The sequence below is a fragment of the Castanea sativa genome, chromosome 12 (genome assembly GCF_040712315.1).
Source record: "Castanea sativa cultivar Marrone di Chiusa Pesio chromosome 12, ASM4071231v1".
Taxonomy (NCBI): domain Eukaryota; kingdom Viridiplantae; phylum Streptophyta; class Magnoliopsida; order Fagales; family Fagaceae; genus Castanea; species Castanea sativa.
The window spans coordinates 739,894-760,545 of NC_134024.1; the positions used below are offsets into that span (position 1 = coordinate 739,894).

The 20,652-nt window shown below is 34.3% G+C and overlaps 2 protein-coding genes and 1 pseudogene across 2 annotated transcripts; all 3 read left to right on the top strand.

The window, feature by feature from the left end:
• The first annotated feature begins 246 nt into the window (after window positions 1-246).
• On the top strand, window positions 247-2,955 carry LOC142619429 (disease resistance protein RPM1-like). Its single transcript, XM_075792525.1, has one exon. The coding sequence runs from the start codon at window positions 247-249 to the stop codon at window positions 2,953-2,955; it is 2,709 nt and encodes a 902-aa protein (XP_075648640.1).
• A 7,325-nt stretch (window positions 2,956-10,280) lies between these two features.
• LOC142618627 (uncharacterized) lies at window positions 10,281-14,247 on the top strand (annotated as a pseudogene).
• Window positions 14,248-16,500: 2,253 nt separating this feature from the next.
• On the top strand, window positions 16,501-19,526 carry LOC142618539 (uncharacterized). Its single transcript, XM_075791490.1, has 3 exons — window positions 16,501-16,621; window positions 16,694-18,772; window positions 19,153-19,526. Exons 1-3 carry the CDS (start codon window positions 16,501-16,503, stop codon window positions 19,524-19,526), a joined length of 2,574 nt encoding a protein of 857 aa, XP_075647605.1.
• The last annotated feature ends 1,126 nt before the right edge of the window (window positions 19,527-20,652 follow it).

The window sequence follows — 20,652 nt, forward strand, 5'->3', positions numbered from 1 at the left end:
CCTTCGTTATATTTATACGTGTGTATTTTATGCCCCACTAATCATGTGTTGTACTGCTACACTGCTTTTTGAGAATTAGAATACCTTATGCATGCATTATATCCTCACCTCTGTTCTTTCTGTGTAGGATCGGTCAGTAACAAGTCAAAGCATTACACACACACTCTCTCTCTCTGGTGTGGTTAAAGTGGAAGAAGGGGAGCAAAAAACTTAGTGTCCAGACCAGAAAGGACTTTGAAGTTAAAAATGTACATAGCTGTATTGGAACTCTTAATTAGAAGTATCGCATTAACCCTTTCAACCCTTTCAACTGAAGCTTCGTTGTTATGGAAGGTTAGTAATGCTATTGAAGATGTCAAGAACGAGTTGATAATCATGCAATCTGTCTTAATAGATTCTGATAAAAAGGGGGCAGGCAGTGAAGGAGAGAAAGCTTGGTTGGCAACTGTGACAGACATAGCATATGATGTTGAAGACGTTATTGATAAGTTCATGTATCAAATCAGTAGAGAACGAATTGGTGGTCGATCTGCGAGGTTCCTATGCCACACCAATTACTTTCCAAAAAATCTATGGGAGAGGCATAAAACCGCCAGCAAGTTACAAATAATCAAGAACAAAATCCAGGCCATTCCGGATATAAAGCGATATGTTATTGATCATAATTTGGCGGGCTCAAGTTCTAACTATAATCACAGACCGAACTTGCATCATGCTGAAACACATCTTTTTCTTAAAGAAGATGAACTTGTAGGGATAAAGGATAAAAGAATTTTGTTAATGGGTCCATTGATGGATGGCAAGCCAGAACGAACTGTCATTTCAGTAGTTGGGATGGGAGGATCAGGCAAAACCACACTAGTTGCCAACATCTACAACAATGATGATGTAAAGAGACATTTTGACTGCTATGCATGGATCACTGTTTCCCAATTATATGACACAGAAGACTTGTTGAGGAGCATGATTAAAGAATTCGACACATCATGGAAGAATTCTAATCAAGTCTATCCAGAGGACTTGAGTTCCATTGAGTACAGAGCATTATCAGAAAGGTTGATAAGCTACTTAGAGAAGAAAAAGTATCTACTTGTGATAGATGATGTTTGGGACACAAACCTCTTAGATTTATTAAAGGCGCCACTTCCAGATGGTTGTCCTGGGAGCAGAATCATTGTTACGACTCGAAATGAAGATGTAGCTAGCTATCATTTTTGGGGTAAAATCCATATTCATCGTATTGAGTTGATTGAAAAGGAAGAGGCGTGGATACTCTTTTGCAAGAAAGCATTCTCAAGTAGTCCAAATGGATGTTGTCCACCGGAGTATGAATTGTTGGCTCAAGAACTTGTGGAGAGATGCGAAGGTCTACCTCTTGCAATAGTGGCTTTCGGAAGTCTTATGTACTCCAAGAATATTTCTCAATGGAATGAAATTCGCAACAGTTTGAATTGGAATCTTAGTAACAATCCTAAGCTACAAGGAGTGAATAGTATATTGTTACTTAGTTTCAAAGATTTGTCACATCATTTGAAGCATTGTTTCTTATATTGTTCCTTTTTCCCAGAAGATTATATGATTAGAAGAAAGAGGCTAATGAAGCTATGGTTTGCAGAAGGATTTATTGAACAAGTTGAAGGGTCTACTCCAGAAGAAGTAGCAGAGAGTTATCTTGAAAAACTTGTTTTCCGAAACATGCTTCAAGTTGTAAGGAGGAATGAATTTGGAAGGCCAAAAGCATTTAAGATGCATGATGTTATGCGGGATCTTGCTTTATCAATATCAAAAAAAGAAAACTTCGGTGTGGTACGTAACGGAGGAGAAGAAATGGCAGAATGCAAAGCACGCCGCATTTCAATTTACACTAATAAAGAACTCAGATCATTTTTTGGTGTGTCAAAGCTTCGTTCTTTTCTTGTTTTTAACAAGTTGAAAACATTACCTTCCGGAATTGAAATGCTTAGGGTCCTCGATTGGGCAGGTGCTGAAATTGATGAATTGCCTAATAAAGTAGTCAATTTATTCAACTTAAGGTACTTGAATTTAAAGGGAACTTCAATTAAAGAGCTTCCAAAATCTATATCCAGGCTCCTTAACCTTCAATCCTTGGACATCAGTGACACAAGGATAAAGGCCCTTCCTCGCAAAATAGGAAAGTTGAAGAACTTGCAATATCTAATTATGCATAGCCACAATAGAAATTCAAATGATTTCAGAATTGTTAATGGGGTGCAAGTACCATCAAAAATTTGTAGGCTAACGAATTTGCAATCTGTCTCTGTTATTGAAGCAAGAGATGACTTGATAAGACAGATTCGAAGCATGACCCAACTTACCAGCCTTGGTATTTCAAATGTGAAAGCAGCAGATGAGACAGATTTGTGTGATTCAATCCAAGGCATGACTCTACTTCGCCACTTGTTAATCATGGTAACGAATGAGGAGGAAACTCTTCGGATGGATGCACTCTCATCTCCTCCTCGCAACCTTCAATCTCTTGTTTTGGTTGGAAAATTAGAGAATGTGCCACAATGGTTTTCTTCACTTGAAAAACTTACATTTTTGTATCTACATTGGTCAAGGTTGGAAGAAGATGTACTCTCTCAGATTGCTGCTTTGCCAAATTTGGTACGTCTTTCACTTAACAATGCCTATAGTGGGAACCAAATGGTTTTCCATACAGGCTTTCCTAAGCTTACAAGTTTGACGATTCGTAATTTCCCTGAGTTGAATGAGATAATAATAAGAGAGAGTGTGATGCCAAAAGTGCAATCCCTATATATTGCTGACTGCATGGAGTTAGAGACAGTGCCTAAGGGCATTGAATACCTTGAAAATCTCCAAGAACTGATTTTGGAGTCAGTCTCAATGCAACTTAAAAATCGCATCAACTTGGGAGAAGGTAGTGTGGATTTTGCAAAGGTGCAGCACATCCCAAAGATCTATATGAGGTAGTATCTGGAGATGTTTCATGAAGGCTTGTCCTGAATCTCCTGATTCATTTAGAAAGGTAAAGCCTCTTAATTCTATTTGTTATTTCACTTTGTAATGGCTTAATTTTTTGGAACTGACATTAATCTTTCTAAGTCAAACTTTCACGAAATTTACCATATCTTTGTTTTTTTTTTTTCCCCTTTTTTACCCATGGCAGAATCATGCTGAGGAAATTATGAGTTTGCTTTGTTTGCTTCAAAAGGGTTCCATTTTCTATTTGGAGTTCTAATTCAACGTATTATTTAGAGCATTTGCTTATTGTTCAAATTAATACTCAAGACTTTGGTTGTTAATTGCTTGTAACAAAATGTAAAAGATTGAACTCAATGATGCCTAGTGGCAGATTGTTGGAAGATTGCCACTAGTTCATTCAAGGATTTGCTCATCCTCTTTGTGTTGTATGCAATTTAGCAGCTTATGTAAACAATGGACAATACATATTTCATCCCAATTAATTGTTTTCTATTGTTTCAGTTAGTTCTATACACACTAGCTCTTCAATTTACTTGCTATTTTTTCTTCTTCTTGCATAAACTTGTGTGAGTTATAAATTTTAACTGACTGAATGACCCTTATCTTAGAGAAATTATTAGGTTATTGGGAGGATTGCTGAAGTAGTCCTCCCAACTATTAAAACGTCGTCACCTATACAATGCCATTGCATAAGTATTATTGAGCTTATGGGGGTACATACACTCATGTTGCTGAACCCAAAATTGGGAACAAGGCAAAATTTTGGTATATTTCACTATATTAGGAGCTGGGGAAAATGGAATTGTTTCACTTGCTAACGATTCTAAATTCTGAAGCTAGCCAATTTTTATTATTCTTCCACAATGCTGACTTATTTCCATTCCGTGGCTTATGATACAGGATGTTTTAAAGGATTTTAAGTAGAACAAGATAAAGGATTTAGCTTTGCCCAATTAGTGGATAACGATTGAAATTGCATGAGCATCTGTCTTGTAAATTGTTATATGTTAATTAAATAAATAAAAAATAGTAATTTTTGATTTTTTTTTTTAATGTATCATCTATAAAATAGCACTACATGATAAAATAAAGAAGCGTAGATGGGTAGAAAAGCGATATTAATAATTGACTCAAATGAGAACAAATACAAATTTACTAATTGAACTGTTTTGAAAAAATTGTGTTTGTAGTATTACTCTTTTCATTTTCCCTCTTGAGGCATTTTGATGGGTCGATTGGTGTTAGAATTTTGATGTCATACAAATTTGGCAGTTATTCATTCTTTTCCAGTTTTGGCGCTTGAGTTCATATATTTCATTTTGACTTAAGGAATGGAAGGAATGACTAACTGCAATGAAACGCAGGCTTCTCAATATAAATTAAATTCTGAGGCACTTTGTTTCTTTTAGATCATGATCTTCCATTAATGAGGATGGTTTGTTATCAAATTCAATCTGATTGTCTGCCTATTAATTTTCCCTCCCTTCTGGTGATGTTTCAGCAAGAAGAATCTGATATTGGTTTTCCTGGAGGAAATGGTCCTGTCTAGGCACTAACCTATTATGTTTATGGTTCCTGTCCTAATTGCTCAATGCCAATAGGGTTAGTTTCATTATATTAATTAATAAATAAATAACTAACCAACTTTGTCACCAAGCCTATTAGCAAATTATATGCTTGTCCAACTACTAAATTTTAACTGCCCAAGCTACCATGCAGTAATGACCCTTATCTCATGGCTAAAATTCTTAGTCTCACCCTATCTTTTAATTAAGCAGTTTCTATTTCCATTTTAGATGCAATTTCTTTAAATAAATTTAGCAGATGCTAATCCATTTTCTCTATTTTTTTAATAAAAATAACAAATGAGGCTTTTTAATTGATTTATAGCAACATCGATATACATATCTTTTTATTGTAAATTTATACTAACGAAGTTTATAGCAAATAATATGCCATACCAAATGCCAAATGGTATGAATCATTATTTGTTTCTTCCTTTTTTCTTTTTCTTTTTCCTTTTCTTTCTATATATGATTAGTCTAAAATAATTTAAAACGTGTAAATAAATAACGGTAGATATGTAAGGAATTTAAGAATACTTAAATGGCATGGACCATTATTTGTTTCTTCTTCTACTTTTTTCCCTTCTATATCTAATTAATTAGTCTCTTTTTTTCTTTTCTTTTTTAAAGAAACTATATCTAGTTAGTCTAAAATTAAAAAATTAAAAAAAAATGTAGAATTTCGTTGGTCCTGATTGGAACACACCATGCATATCGGTTTTTTGATATTTTTCAAGATATTAGATTATGAAATGGGGTTTTAAGATTGTAAATTTCTTACCTGGTTTTTTTTTTTGGTCAAATTAGTAATTCAATAGGTATTTGTAATTTTGTTCTCTAGTTTGGGATGTTAATAGTGTGTGGAAGTGAAACTTGTGTGTTTGTTTTAATTATATTTTCAAAGCATAGACAAGACTCATTTGTGTTTGTGTTGTGGGAATGAAAGAGTCGAGTAGGAGTATTGGGCTGTGGGTCGTGCCCGAGAATGCAAAGGAGCCCGAGGATGCAAAGGAACCCGAGGATGATCGAATAGTAAGGTAATAAGGTAAGCATGTGGGTTAATGGACCGAGGACAAGGGTCAATAACAACGAACAAGTGATGTCTACCGAGGAGCCAAACTTCCTCGAGAGGCGTTGTGGGAAGCTGGAGCCCGGCCACATAGAGAATACTGTGTAAGAGGCAACCATACTTTGGAAAATAAGTTTCAGAGAAATGAGTCAACAATGAACTAAGAAATATATTAGAAGAAGGCTGCTACCACCACATTACATGTTTTGCACTTAACCAACTGGCCGCATTTATGTGGAAATGACGTCTGAACAGTAATATTCAACGTTACAGCTACACACAAAATTCCTAGGAAGGTTCTGATAGGACAAGCATCCAAGAGATCATCTACATAGTTAACAGGTGAAAGGCTGCGATTAAGAAGAATAGGACTATATAAGGAAAGGCCTCCATGAGAAATGGGGGCATAGAATGATAGAGAAAAAGAGAGAACTTTTTGTACTTAAAAGAAAAGCCTTGAGTTGATATAAGAATACTCCCTTCTCAGACTTGACCAAGGAGCATAATTCCATTCAAATTGTATTTTCTTATCTTTCTTATATGACTCCAATCTATCAAGACCTGTGTTTAACTTACTGAGTTTCTTCCCTATAAGATCCACTCTCTAACAAATGCATTGATTTGAGCTCGTTGGGCCATTATCCATACTCTCTAGGTTGAGGGTCTTACATAAGTCCTTACATGTGCTATTTTGTTTTGCTTAGCAATGTTGGGATTTGTTTAATTTTATTATTAGTGAACAAGTATCAATTTGTTTATTTGAACTCTTTTTGACATAGGTGAATCCAAATTAATGCATTCGACTCTAAGCAATTTGTTGCATGAGTTATCAAGTCGCAAATACATGTTTTCAAAAATTAAAAAAACATGTGAAAAATATGGGTCGACTTGCACCCAATATGATCCAACCCATAACCTGATTGAATCAACCCATTTCTAACATGTTTGCCACGTCAACTTATCATAAACCAATCGAATAGAGAGATGATATTGCCTAAGACCCATTTGCCATGTCTACTTATCATAAACTAATCGAATAGAGAGATAATACTGCCTAGACACTATTCAATGGCTAATACACATAGACACAATGAGACCTTATAAATATTAATTAGTAGGCTAAATTGCAAATTATACTCTTAAAGTTTGAAGGTATTTAAATTTTACACCCTGAAATTTGTTTAGATTTTACCTACTAAAGTTTTGGAATATTTGGATTTGACACCTTGACATTTCATAATTTGAATTTTACCGCTTAAAGTTTGGGGGTGCTTGGATTATACTCCTTAAAGTTTTAGAGTGTTTGAATTTCACACCCTAAAATTTCAAAATTTTTGAGTTTAAAATCTAAACACCCCCACACTTTAAGGACTAAAATCTAAATTCTGAAATTTCAGAATATAAAATTCAAATACCCTTAAACTTCAAGGGGTAAAATTCAAATTCTGAAACTTTAGAGTGTAAAATTCAAATACCATCAAACTTTAGGAGTTTAATTTGCAATTTAGCTTAATTAGTTATTATTGGTGGGTGGGTTGGAATCCTTTTTTTTTTTTTTTTTTTTTTTTTTAATTCATAGCTTAAAACTTTGTTTTTGTTTTATATATTTCATTTAGTGGTCCACCATATATATATATATATATATATATATATATATATATATATATATATATATATATTTTTTTTTTTTTTGCTCAACTTTGTGGTCAAAGTCTCCGTGTATAGAGCACTATGTCATTGACTCATTGTTAGGCTTACTAAAAAAATATTCCTCCCTTGTTTTTTCTTGTTTTTTTTATTTTGACTTTGACTTTGGTTTTTTTTTTCTTTTTTTTAATTAGCAATAATAATTAGTTTTTTTTTTTTGGTTAAAATAATTTCGTTTTTGACCCGAGCACCCGAGCTGTTTGTCTCCTTATCATAAACCAATCAAATAGAGAGATAATATTGCCTAGACATAGTTCAATGGCTAATACACATAGAGTCATGAACACAATGAGAACTTACAAATATATAATTAATCATTTATAGGTGGGTGGGTTGGAATCAGTATTTTTTAAATGGATAAATCTTATGCCATTTTTTGTGGCACAAGAAGGACTCTTTTTAAATACATAGCTTAAAATTTCATTTTATTTTATCTATTTCATTTAGTGGTCCACTAATTTTTTATTTTTTTTTGGTTCAAGTTTGTGATCTGTCTCAGTGCATTGAGCACTTGACATAAAACAAGATTATAATTTATTTATTTTTCATTTAAAGGGCACTTTGATTTCATAAGGAAATTATTGTGAAATTTTATTCAAAATCAATCTTAGATGATTCTTGAAATTCAAAAGGGCGTTAAGTTTCATTTTAATAGATAATAACATTACAATGCATTAGGAGACTATTTTGTTAATATTAAGTAGATGTTTGGCTCCAAACTAAAATGTCAGCTTATTTTACCATTTAGTTTATTTTTGCTATTATTCATGGATCTCACTGCACTTTTTAATACTATTTATGAGTACCACTGTACTATTTCAGCTAACTTTTACCTTTATTTACAGTACTTTTAGCAAAAAAATTTCAGTTTCAACAAAATAAGCGGATCCAAAACAAACCCTAAATGGATGTTTATTTTGACTTTCAAGACTTAATTGGTTCATACTTTACAACCCCCCCCCCCCCCCCCCCAATTGAAATCTTGGCTTCATCCCTGCATATATGCCTACTAAAATAACACTATGGTTGTAAAGCAACATGGATGATCATCCATGTTTCATGACCATATTATAGAAACCTATTTTGCAACTATAATTTAATCTTGGAAAAAGGCAAGATGAATACATGAGGCCAAGCAAGATAACACTATGGTTGTAAATCAAAAAGTTGGTTATTTCTTATTTTTTGTACAAATAAAAATAAGTGACAACTCCACAAATCAATAAACCCAAATAATATTCCACAAATCCTCTTTTGACTTTTGAGAGATCTAGACCGGGCCTCTCACACACATACATTAGCTAAAGATGCACTCCAACTGTAGGTTAACGTCTTCACACAATTTGCTCTCAATTTCTTAGTACGGTTAACATAAATAAGCAATAGTAGGACAATTAAGTCAATGCTGTTTCTATATTTTAGGCCATGACTTCCACATTCTTCAAATCTGACATGATGCCTCTCTCTAATGCACGGCTAGTTAGGTTTTATTTTTATTATATAAGATAAAAATTCTACCATAACCTAATTGAAGTATAAATGCATGTATGAAACTCATTCTTAGAGATTTGAACCACAACTATCACCCACATTTCACAAGAACTTTATACTTGTAGAATGATTATCACGACAAGACTGCACGATAGTCACGGTCAGTTAGTTAACAAAGCAATTGAACGGCCACTAAGATCATGACCTATTACTCTATTAGTGACAAGTAAGACTTACCAACAATCATCTTAGCCAAAAAAACTGACTATCACGACAAGACTGCACGAGGGTCACGGTCAGTTAGTTAACAAAGCAATTGAACGGCCACTAAGATCATGACCTATTACTCTATTAGTGACAAGTAAGACTTACTAACAATCATCTTAGCCAAAAAAATGATAAAATGGACTATCATTTAATGAGTTGAAAAAGATTCCTCTAAACTAATTTCTAGGATTATAATTTTCTACAGCCCGATTTGTAAGAAAATTAAGTTCTTCCACTCAATTATATGGCAATTGAAATAACCATCTATATAGAGCTAATCATCGGTTTGATATGATCATGTTACATATAACCCCATCACCTGAATTGATTAAGTCGGGTTGGGAAGTCAACACCCAACATGTATCGAAGTAGATCAAGTTACCGACCTTAGCTCATTTGTACTCGGCAATCAAATCCAGTATGTTTGGTCGTTTTGGGCTTGCACACCAAACCCTCCACAGACATAGAGCTCTGAAAGCCTGCCTCTATCTTCAAGTTTTGCCTTGTAAATTGCAGGTTAACATGTACTTACAGATCTAGCGCCAATATGCTATCTCTTTAAACAATTGCCACGGTTGCCATCTTTTTCCTCATCATTCCTTATTCATGACATGCTCACCAAGATTGTAACGGCTAATTCAGTAGACAGTAGCAATAATAAATGAGAAGGGTTATATCTCTCAAGTCTCGAGACTCTCAACACAATGACTAACTCGAGCTGTATAAAATTTTTATCAACTTTAAATCCAATCCCAACAGATCAGGTTTAAGATTTTGAAAACCAATCCGAATGAACCATGAGACAATATTGATGGAACTAATTTAGGTCCCAGGTTGCCGTAGTGGTCACCCGAATTGTAAATCCAAACAGCCTAGGTTCGACCTTTAGTTGGGGATTTATCCGGTCTCAAATGATGCACGGGTCAGTGCGATTGGCTCATGCATATGGGGATGAGGGTGGATCCAAAGCCCCTTCATCGGGTAAATCAGGCTTTTGAGTCGGTAATTGAATATTCACATGACCAATTTAGTTGATTTAATGGTCATGTGATCAAAACCACACACTAAAAGTCATAAAATCACCAGATCTCTCCAACCAAATATTCCATTCCTTCTATAAATGCCTCTCAATCCGTTTGAAGTAATTCATCCACAACTCCAAGCAATCTTCATCGTTTCGGAGTAAAAGTCATCCCTCACCCACCAACATAATAATGTCCCTTTCAAAAAAACTGCTCTTCAATCAATTCATTTCATCTCTCGTCTTCTTCCTCCTTGTTACCATCATCCTTGAATTGATTTGCTCATCCACTACTTTTGTCTCTTCCAAAGCTTCTCCCTCTGTTTACGCTAATAATAAGGCTAAGGTAGTAGAAGAAAGAAAGGAAGCGAAGGCTCTTCTAAAATGGAAAGCCAGCCTTCACAACAAAAGCCAGTATCTCTTGTCCTCTTGGGCTGGAAGCACTCCTTGCAATTGGGTTGGATTAAATTGCGACCAATCTAGGAGTGTCACCCATCTAAACCTTTCAAGATACGGTTTGAAAGGTACGCTTCACAATCTCAGCTTTCAATCCTTCCCTAATCTACTTAGTCTTGACCTCTCTTACAACTCACTATTTGGAACCATCCCCTCAAGTATTGGTCACCTCTCTAAACTCTCTGTTCTTTACCTTTCTGATAATCAACTCACTGAGAGAATTCCATTTGAAATAGGAGAGTTAAGTACTCTTAGAGAACTTTATTTATCATCCAACAATCTCATAGGTGTCATCCCTACTTCTCTTGGAAAGTTAAGCAATCTAACCATTCTATATCTTTATGGTAACCAACTTTCTGGTTCCATCCCTCAAGAATTAGGAATGCTAAGTTCTTTGAATGACCTTGAGTTATCGTCAAACAATCTCATTGGTGTCATCCCTGGGTTTCTTGGAAACTTAAGCAAACTAACCACTCTATATCTTGATGAGAACCAATTTTTTGGTCCCATCTCTCAAGAATTAGGAATGCTAAGTTCTCTGAGTGACCTTGCTTTATCATCAAACAATCTCACAGGTGTCATCCCTACATTTCTTGGAAACTTAAGCAAACTAACCGCTCTATATCTTTATGAAAACCAACTATCTGGTCCCATCCCAAAAAAATTAGGAATGCTAAGTTCTCTAAGTGACCTTGAGTTATCATCAAATAATCTAATTGGTCCCATCCCTACTTTTATTGGAAACTTAAGCAAACTAACCAATCTATATCTTGATAAGAACCAACTTTCTGGTCTCATCCCTCAAGAATTAGGAAAGCTAAGTTTTCTAAGTGATCTTCAGTTATCATCAAACTATCTCATAGATGGCATCCCTCCTTTTCTTGGAAACTTAAGCAACCTAACCATTCTGCATCTTGATGAGAACCAGCTTTTGGGACCCATTCCTCAAGAATTAGCAATGCTAAGTTCCTTGAGTCGCCTTAAGTTATCATTAAACAATCTCATTGGTGTCATCCCTACTTCTCTTGGAAACTTAAGCAGTCTAACCATTCTACATCTTGACCAGAACCAACTTTCTGGTTCCATCCCTCAAGAATTAGGAATGATTGCTTCTTTGAGTATCCTTGACTTATCATCAAACAATCTTACAAGTACCATCCCAACTTCTTTTGAAAACTTAGCCAAACTAACTACTTTAAAATTGTTCATGAATAAGTTAAGTGGTCCTATTCTTTTTGAAATGAACAACCTCACACAATTGAAGAATTTAGCTTTATCGAACAATCAATTGACGGGTCATTTGCCAGAAAATGTGTGCGCTAATGGATTGCTTGAGAATTTCACCGCAAATGATAATCATTTTAATGGTCCAATACCAAAATCCTTGAGAAACTGCTCTAGCCTTGTCAGAGTCCGACTTCAAGCAAATCAACTTACTGGAAATATAGGAGAAAGCTTTGGTGTATACCCCCGCTTAGTATACATGGAGTTGAGCTATAACAAATTTTTTGGTGAGCTTTCAACTAATTGGGGGCAATGTCAAAACTTGACAAGTTTGAAAATCTCTAACAATATATTTCAGGTAGAATATCTCCAAAGCTTGGAGAAGCAACTCAATTACATGTGCTCAACCTCTCCTCAAATAAACTAGATGGAGAGATCCCTAAGGAATTGGGTAAGCTAATGCTTTTGGTAGACCTTTATCTAGACAATAACAAACTTTCTGGGCACATCCCTTACAATTTTGGGATGCTATCAAATCTAGAGCGGCTTAATCTTGCTAAAAATAGTCTAAGTGGCTTAATTCCCGAACTAGGGAATTGTAAAAAATTGTGGGTCTTGAATTTGAGCGACAATCACTTAAGAAAATGTATTCCACTTCAAATTGGCAATTTGCAATTTCTCCAATATCTTGATCTTAGCCAAAATTTTCTAATGGGAGAGATACCACAACAACTTGGAAATTTGAAAACATTAGAAATTTTGAATCTTTCCCACAATGTGCTTTCTGGCTTTATTCCATCCAGTTTTGATCAAATGTTAAGTTTGACTTCCATTGATTTGTCCTATAATCAACTAGGGGGTCCTATTCCAAATACTAAAGCATTTCATGAGGCTCCTGTAGAAGCATTTAGAAATAACAAGGACTTGTGTGGCAATGCCATTGGTTTGAAGGCTTGCCCCTCTACATCCAACCACAATCCTTATGTTAAAAAATGGACAAAAGTTATGGAACTGGTCTTAGTTCTTTCAGGTGTTGTCTATCTTATATTTATCGTTGTTGGAATTACATCATCTTTTCACTCAAGAAGAGCAAAGATAGAAAATAAGCCAAAGGAAGCAGAACATCAAAATATGTTTGCAGTATGGAGTTATGATGGGAAAATGGTTTATCAAAGCATTATTGAAGCAACAGAGGATTTTGATGACAAACATTGTATTGGTGTAGGTGGATATGGAATTGTTTATAAGGCAGAATTGCCTACAGGTCAAGTTGTTGCTGTGAAGAAATTTCATCCACTATCAGAAGATAATGGGGCCAATCTAAAAGCATTCACCAGTGAGATACTTAGTTTAACTGAAATGCGACACCGCAACATTGTGAAGCTTCATGGTTTTTGCTCACATCCACGACACTTGCTTTTAGTGTATGAGTTCTTGGAAGGTGGGAGCTTGGAAAAGATTCTAAACAATGATGAATTAGCAGTGGACTTCGATTGGGTTAAAAGGGTAAATGTTATTAAAGGTATGGCAAGTGCTATATCTTATATGCATCATGACTGTTCAAGTCCAATAATTCATCGTGACATATCAAGCAAGAATGTTCTACTAGATTCAGAATATGAAGCTCATGTCTCTGACTTTGGCACAACTAGAATTCTGAGTTTTAACACATCTTATTGGACTTCATTCGCTGGCAGCTTTGGATACACTGCTCCAGGTATATTTGTTATATATTTAAGTAATGCTATGGGTATTAAATTTTTAACAACGTTTTCCCACAATTGCTAACATGGCAAGTTGTGATTAATATCACTCTTACATGGATCTGCTGACATCACTTTTATTAGCACCAATCACAATATTTTACTTCAACAATTGTGAAAAATGTTTCTTTAATCTTATTGATGCTATTTTAGTTTGCATCGTTTTCCTTGAAAGAGCGTTTATTAAAATTTGCCTTTTAGAGTTATTATATTTCTATATGAATATATATGTTAGCCTATATTACAAATGTGCATCATAAAGTTAAGAAGTAGTACATGGACCACACTCAAAAGATTATGTGGAAAGTCGAATCATATGTTTAAAAATATCTTTAAATTTCAGAGCATGCATACACAATGAAAGTAAGTGAAAAGTGCGACGTTTACAGCTTTGGAGTAGTCACCTTAGAAGTGATTATGGGAAAGCATCCAAGTGATTTGATCTCATCTTTTCTATCATCACCATTTGCATCATTGGCCCATGATGTCCTCCTAGAAGATGTTTTGGATCAACGCCTTGCTCATCCTACAAATCGAGTTGCAGAGAAGGTGGTTTTACTTGCAAAGATAGCACTGGCATGTTTGAACACCATTCCAAAATCTCGTCCGACCATGGAACAAGTTTATCATAAGCTTTCAAATTGGAAATTCTCTTTGCCAAAGCCTTTGCACATGATCACATTAAGAGAGCTTGTTGATCTATGCAATATGAATTAAGCTTCATAAATGTATATGTATTCTCATGTAATTTTTTTTTTCAAGTAATGCTAAAGTGAAAAATCTGGCGTAATGAGAAGAAAAAACTTAGTAGGTTTTTGACAAATTTTCCAAGTAACTTAGTAGGTCTTTCGATTTCTTACGTACCAAACGGAGATTAGCTTCTTTTTTATTCTGTAACTAATTTTATATATATTCTAGCTAAGAAATAAAGAAAATTATAAATTTAAGTGTTACAATTTTGAGGTAAGTCAAAATCTAAACAGACTTCTTTAATATTATTAAACTTTCTCACACTATTTTTTTATGAAAAAAAAAAAAAAAACTTTCATTTTTAGCCAGTGCCAGTGGTTGACCTTTATGGAAATTTCAATGGCTTTGAGGCTTTCATAGCTAAAGCAAATCTATTTGATGGAAAGAAAATCGGTCTTTATTTATTTACCTTCATGTGGGTCCGAGATTGTAATGTACTTCTTATTTGCTGACTTCTTAAGCTCAATTTACATGTTTAGAAACTTCACTTCAATCCATGGACGAATGAATTATTAGTGGAATTTTCATCTTTAATTGTATGATGTATGAAATTCTGTGGATTTGAAGCTGATCAATGTGAACTGCTTTAAAGTTTAAACATTTAAGGTAGCCGTCACTTATATGTGTTTTTGAAATGGAGGGAACTCTAAGAGGTTGTTCTAATGGTTCTTAAGGTTTCATGATATCCAAGAGATCTTAAGTTCGAAATCTTTTTCCAGCATTTTCTTTTTGTAATAATCTAGTGTGTGTAATAAAAGAACTACATACATTCCAGAAAATAGTCAAATATTTAAGGAGGTCTAAAAACCCTTGATTGTCAAAAAAACAAATAAATGGAGGGAGTGTGTGGCAATGATTTTTGTTTTATTACTGTAGGTGGTAGTGGAGTTTGTATAATGAGCAACACATATATGGAAAGATGAACAACAACCATCTTTCCGTGACTCCGTCTCAACTTTATCCTAATTGCTTTCCCCCAGTCTTTGCATTTTACTTAATTGCTTGTCTTATATGTTAAACCAGGTCATCACTAAAATAAAAAAAAATTTGAGTAAACAGTAATACTTATTAGAACAAAAAAAAAAAAATAATAATAATAATAGTAATGTTTTAAACCAGGTTTATAATATATTACATAAGCATAGTACAATTACAAAATTGTTTAACATTTGTAGTTGTAGACTGAGATTATAAATAGCGGATACTAAATACACTCAATTGGGTGGTTTTGTTTGTATGGCTTTATTTTTAACTTTGGGGGCTTATCGGTGGCATTCATATTTGTGACAATTTTGGATTTTAAAAAAATGCATCTTAGCAATGTTAAGTAGGTAACTAGACTATCGTGCTTTTTGAGTGACTCTTACTTGGTGTAATGTTTAATTAATCTGATTCATTTTGTGAGAGTCCTGAAACTGAAGGCACAATTTGCACATCTATATGATGTTGTCATCCTCCCAACCATGGAACAAAATGGACCGCACTGGACTTAAGTAGACCAAATTGGACTGAAATAGATCAAATATAACGAAATAGACCTCTTCAGGCTGAAATGAACTGAATTAAACCGAACTGGACCAACGTGGACCAAACTGACTGAAATGGTGGACCGAATGTAATTAGATATAATAGAAGGGGAAAAAAAATAAACAAATGAATACTGATTCATGCCATTCGAGTATTCTTAAATTTCTTACCTACCTTCCATTATCCGCTTACAAGTTTTAAATATTTGTTTAAATCGTTTTTAATTATTTTAGACTAATCATATATAGAAGGAAAAGAAAAATGAAGAAACAAATAATGTTCCATACCATTTGGCATTTTGTATGACATATTATTTGTTGTCATCTCCGTTAGTAAAATTTTACAAATAAATACATGCATATCAATATTGCTATAGATCAATAAAAAGACCTCATTTGTCATTTTAAAAAATATAGAGAAAATGACCTTGAGTTATCGTCAAACAATCTCATTGGTGTTATCCCTGGGTTTCTTGGAAACTTAAGCAAACTAACCACTCTATATCTTGATGAGAACCAATTTTTTGGTCCCATCTCTCAAGAATTTGGAATGCTAAGTTCTCTGAGTGACCTTGCTTTATCATCAAACAATCTCACAGGTGTCATCCCTACATTTCTTGGAAACTTAAGCAAACTAACCGCTCTATATCTTTATGAAAACTAACTATCTGGTCCCATCCCAAAAAAATTAGGAATGCTAAGTTCTCTAAGTGACCTTGAGTTATCATCAAATAATCTAATTGGTCCCATCCCTACTTTTATTGGAAACTTAAGCAAACTAACCAATCTATATCTTGATAAGAACCAACTTTCTGGTCTCATCCCTCAAGAATTAGGAAAGCTAAGTTTTCTAAGTAATCTTTAGTTATCATCAAACTATCTCATAGATGGCATCCCTCCTTTTCTTGGAAACTTAAGCAACCTAACCATTCTGCATCTTGATGAGAACCAGCTTTTGGGACCCATTCCTCAAGAATTAGGAATGCTAAGTTCCTTGAGTCGCCTTAAGTTATCATTAAACAATCTCATTGGTGTCATCCCTACTTCTCTTGGAAACTTAAGCAGTCTAACCATTCTACATCTTGACCAGAACCAACTTTCTGGTTCCATCCCTCAAGAATTAGGAATGATTGCTTCTTTGAGTATCCTTGACTTATCATCAAACAATCTTACAAGTACCATCCCAACTTCTTTTGAAAACTTAGCCAAACTAACTACTTTAAAATTGTTCATGAATAAGTTAAGTGGTCCTATTCTTTTTGAAATGAACAACCTCACACAATTGAAGAATTTAGCTTTATCGAACAATCAATTGACGGGTCATTTGCCAGAAAATGTGTGCGCTAACGGATTGCTTGAGAATTTCACCGCAAATGATAATCATTTTAATGGTCCAATACCAAAATCCTTGAGAAACTGCTCTAGCCTTGTCAGAGTCCGACTTCAAGCAAATCAACTTACTGGAAATATAGGAGAAAGCTTTGGTGTATACCCCCGCTTAGTATACATGGAGTTGAGTTATAACAAATTTTTTGGTGAGCTTTCAACTAATTGGGGGCAATGTCAAAACTTGACAAGTTTGAAAATCTCTAACAATGATATTTCAGGTAGAATATCTCCAAAGCTTGGAGAAGCAACTCAATTACATGTGCTCAACCTCTCCTCAAATAAACTAGATGGAGAGATCCCTAAGGAATTGGGTAAGCTAATGCTTTTGGTAGACCTTTATCTAGACAATAACAAACTTTCTGGGCACATCCCTTACAATTTTGGGATGCTATCAAATCTAGAGCGGCTTAATCTTGCTAAAAATAGTCTAAGTGGCTTAATTCCCGAACTAGGGAATTGTAAAAAATTGTGGGTCTTGAATTTGAGCGACAATCACTTAAGAAAATGTATCCCACTTCAAATTGGCAATTTGCAATTTCTCCAATATCTTGATCTTAGCCAAAATTTTCTAATGGGAGAGATACCACAACAACTTGGAAATTTGAAAACATTAGAAATTTTGAATCTTTCCCACAATGTGCTTTATGGCTTTATTCCATCCAGTTTTGATCAAATGTTAAGTTTGACTTCCATTGATTTGTCCTACAATCAACTAGGGGGTCCTATTCCAAATACTAAAGCATTTCATGAGGCTCCTGTAGAAGCATTTAGAAATAACAAGGACTTGTGTGGCAATGCCATTGGTTTGAAGGCTTGCCCCTCTACATCCAACCACAATCCTTATGTTAAAAAATGGACTAAAGTTATGGAACTGGTCTTAGTTCTTTCAGGTGTTGTCTATCTTATATTTATCGTTGTTGGAATTACATCATCTTTTCACTCAAGAAGAGCAAAGATAGAAAATAAGCCAAAGGAAGCAGAGCATCAAAATATGTTTGCAGTATGGAGTTATGATGGGAAAATGGTTTATCAAAGCATTATTGAAGCAACAGAGGATTTTGATGACAAACATTGTATTGGTGTAGGTGGATATGGAATTGTTTATAAGGCAGAATTGCCTACAGGTCAAGTTGTTGCTGTGAAGAAATTTCATCCACTATCAGAAGATAATGGGGCCAATCTAAAAGCATTCACCAGTGAGATACTTAGTTTAACTGAAATGCGACACCGCAACATTGTGAAGCTTCATGGTTTTTGCTCACATCCACGACACTTGCTTTTAGTGTATGAGTTCTTGGAAGGTGGGAGCTTGGAAAAGATTCTAAACAATGATGAATTAGCAGTGGACTTCGATTGGGTTAAAAGGGTAAATGTTATTAAAGGTATGGCAAGGGCTATATCTTATATGCATCATGACTGTTCAAGTCCAATAATTCATCGTGACATATCAAGCAAGAATGTTCTACTAGATTCAGAATATGAAGCTCATGTCTCTGACTTTGGCACAACTAGAATTCTGAGTTTTAACACATCTTATTGGACTTCATTCGCTGGCAGCTTTGGATACACTGCTCCAGGTATATTTGTTATTTAAGTAATGCTATGGGTATTAAATTTTTAACAACGTTTTCCCACAATTGCTAACATGGCAAGTTGTGATTAATATCACTCTTACATGGATCTGCTGACATCACTTTTATTAGCACCAATCACAATATTTTACTTCAACAATTGTGAAAAATGTTTCTTTAATCTTATTGATGCTATTTTAGTTTGCATCGTTTTCCTTGAAAGAGCGTTTATTAAAATTTGCCTTTTAGAGTTATTTCTATATGAATATATATGTTAGCCTATATTACAAATGTGCATCATAAAGTTAAGAAGTAGTACATGGACCACACTCAAAAGATTATGTGGAAAGTCGAATCATATGTTTAAAAATATCTTTAAATTTCAGAGCATGCATACACAATGAAAGTAAGTGAAAAGTGCGACGTTTACAGCTTTGGAGTAGTCACCTTAGAAGTGATTATGGGAAAGCATCCAAGTGATTTGATCTCATCTTTTCAATCATCACCATTTGCATCATTGGCCCATGATGTCCTCCTAGAAGATGTATTGGATCAAGGCCTTGCTCCTCCTACAAATCGAGTTGCAGAGAAGGTAGTTTTACTTGCAAAGATAGCACTGGCATGTTTGAACACCATTCCAAAATCTCGTCCGACCATGGAACAAGTTTATCATAAGCTTTCAAATTGGAAATTCTCTTTGCCAAAGCCTTTGCACATGATCACATTAAGAGAGCTTGTTGATCTATGCAATATGAATTAAGCTTCATAAATGTATATGTATTCTCATGTAATTTTTTTTTTCGAGTAATGCTAAAGTGAAAAATCTGGCGTAATGAGAAGAAAAAACTCAGTAGGTTTTTGACAAATTTTCCAAGTAACTTAGTCGGTTTTTCGATTTCTTAGGTACCAAACGGAGATTGGCTTCTTTTTTATTCTGTAACTAATTTTATATATATTCTAGCTAAGAAATAAAGAAAATTATAAATTTAAGTGTTACAATTTTGAGGTAAGTCAAAATCTAAACAGACTTCTTTAATATTATTAAATTTTCTCACACTATTTTTTTATGAAAAAAAAAAAAACTTTCATTTTTAGCCAGTGCCAGTGGTTGACCTTTATGGAAATTTCAATGGCTTTGAGGCTTTCATAGCTAAAGCAAATCTATTTGATGGAAATAAAATCGGTCTTTATTTATTTACCTTCATGTGTGTCCGAGATTGTAATGTACTTCTTATTTGCTGTCTTCTTAAGCTCAATTCACATGTTTAGAAACTTCACTTCAATCCATGGACGAATGAATTATTAGTGGAATTTTCATCTTTAATTGTATGATGTATGAAATTCTGTGGATTTGAAGCTGATCAATGTGAACTGCTTTAAAGTTTAAACATTTAAGGTAGCGGTCACTTATATGTGTTTTTGAAATGGAGGGAACTCTAAGAGGTTGTTCTAATGGTTCTTAAGGTCTCATGATATCCAAGGGGTCTTAGGTTCGAAATCTTTTTTCAGCATCTCCTTTTTGTAATAATTTATTGTGTGTAGAATAGAGGAACTGCATACACCCGAGAAAATAGTCAAATATTCAAGGAGGTCTAAAAACCCTTGATTGTCAAAAAAAAAAAAATGGAGGGAGTGTGTGGCAATGATTTTTGTTTTATTACTGTAGGTGGTAGTGGAGTTTGTATAATGAGCAACACATATATGGAAAGATGAACAACAACCATCTTTCCGTGACTCCGTCTCAACTTTATCCTAATTGCTTTTCCCCAGTCTTTGCATTTTACTTAATTGCTTGTCTTATATGTTAAATCAGGTCATCACTAAAAAAAAAAAATTGAGTAAATAGCAATACTTATTAGAACAAAAAAAAATAGTAATACTAATGT

Bases quoted from the DNA above. Each gene is read 5' to 3' on its own strand.
- LOC142618539 (XM_075791490.1), top strand. From the start codon at position 16,501: ATGCTAAGTTCTCTAAGTGACCTTGAGTTATCATCAAATAATCTAATT. The intron at 16,622-16,693 runs GTCTCATCCCTC...ACTATCTCATAG, and splicing joins TGATAAGAACCAACTTTCTG to ATGGCATCCCTCCTTTTCTT. The intron at 18,773-19,152 runs GTATATTTGTTA...TTTAAATTTCAG, and splicing joins CTTTGGATACACTGCTCCAG to AGCATGCATACACAATGAAA.
- LOC142619429 (XM_075792525.1), top strand. From the start codon at position 247: ATGTACATAGCTGTATTGGAACTCTTAATTAGAAGTATCGCATTAACC.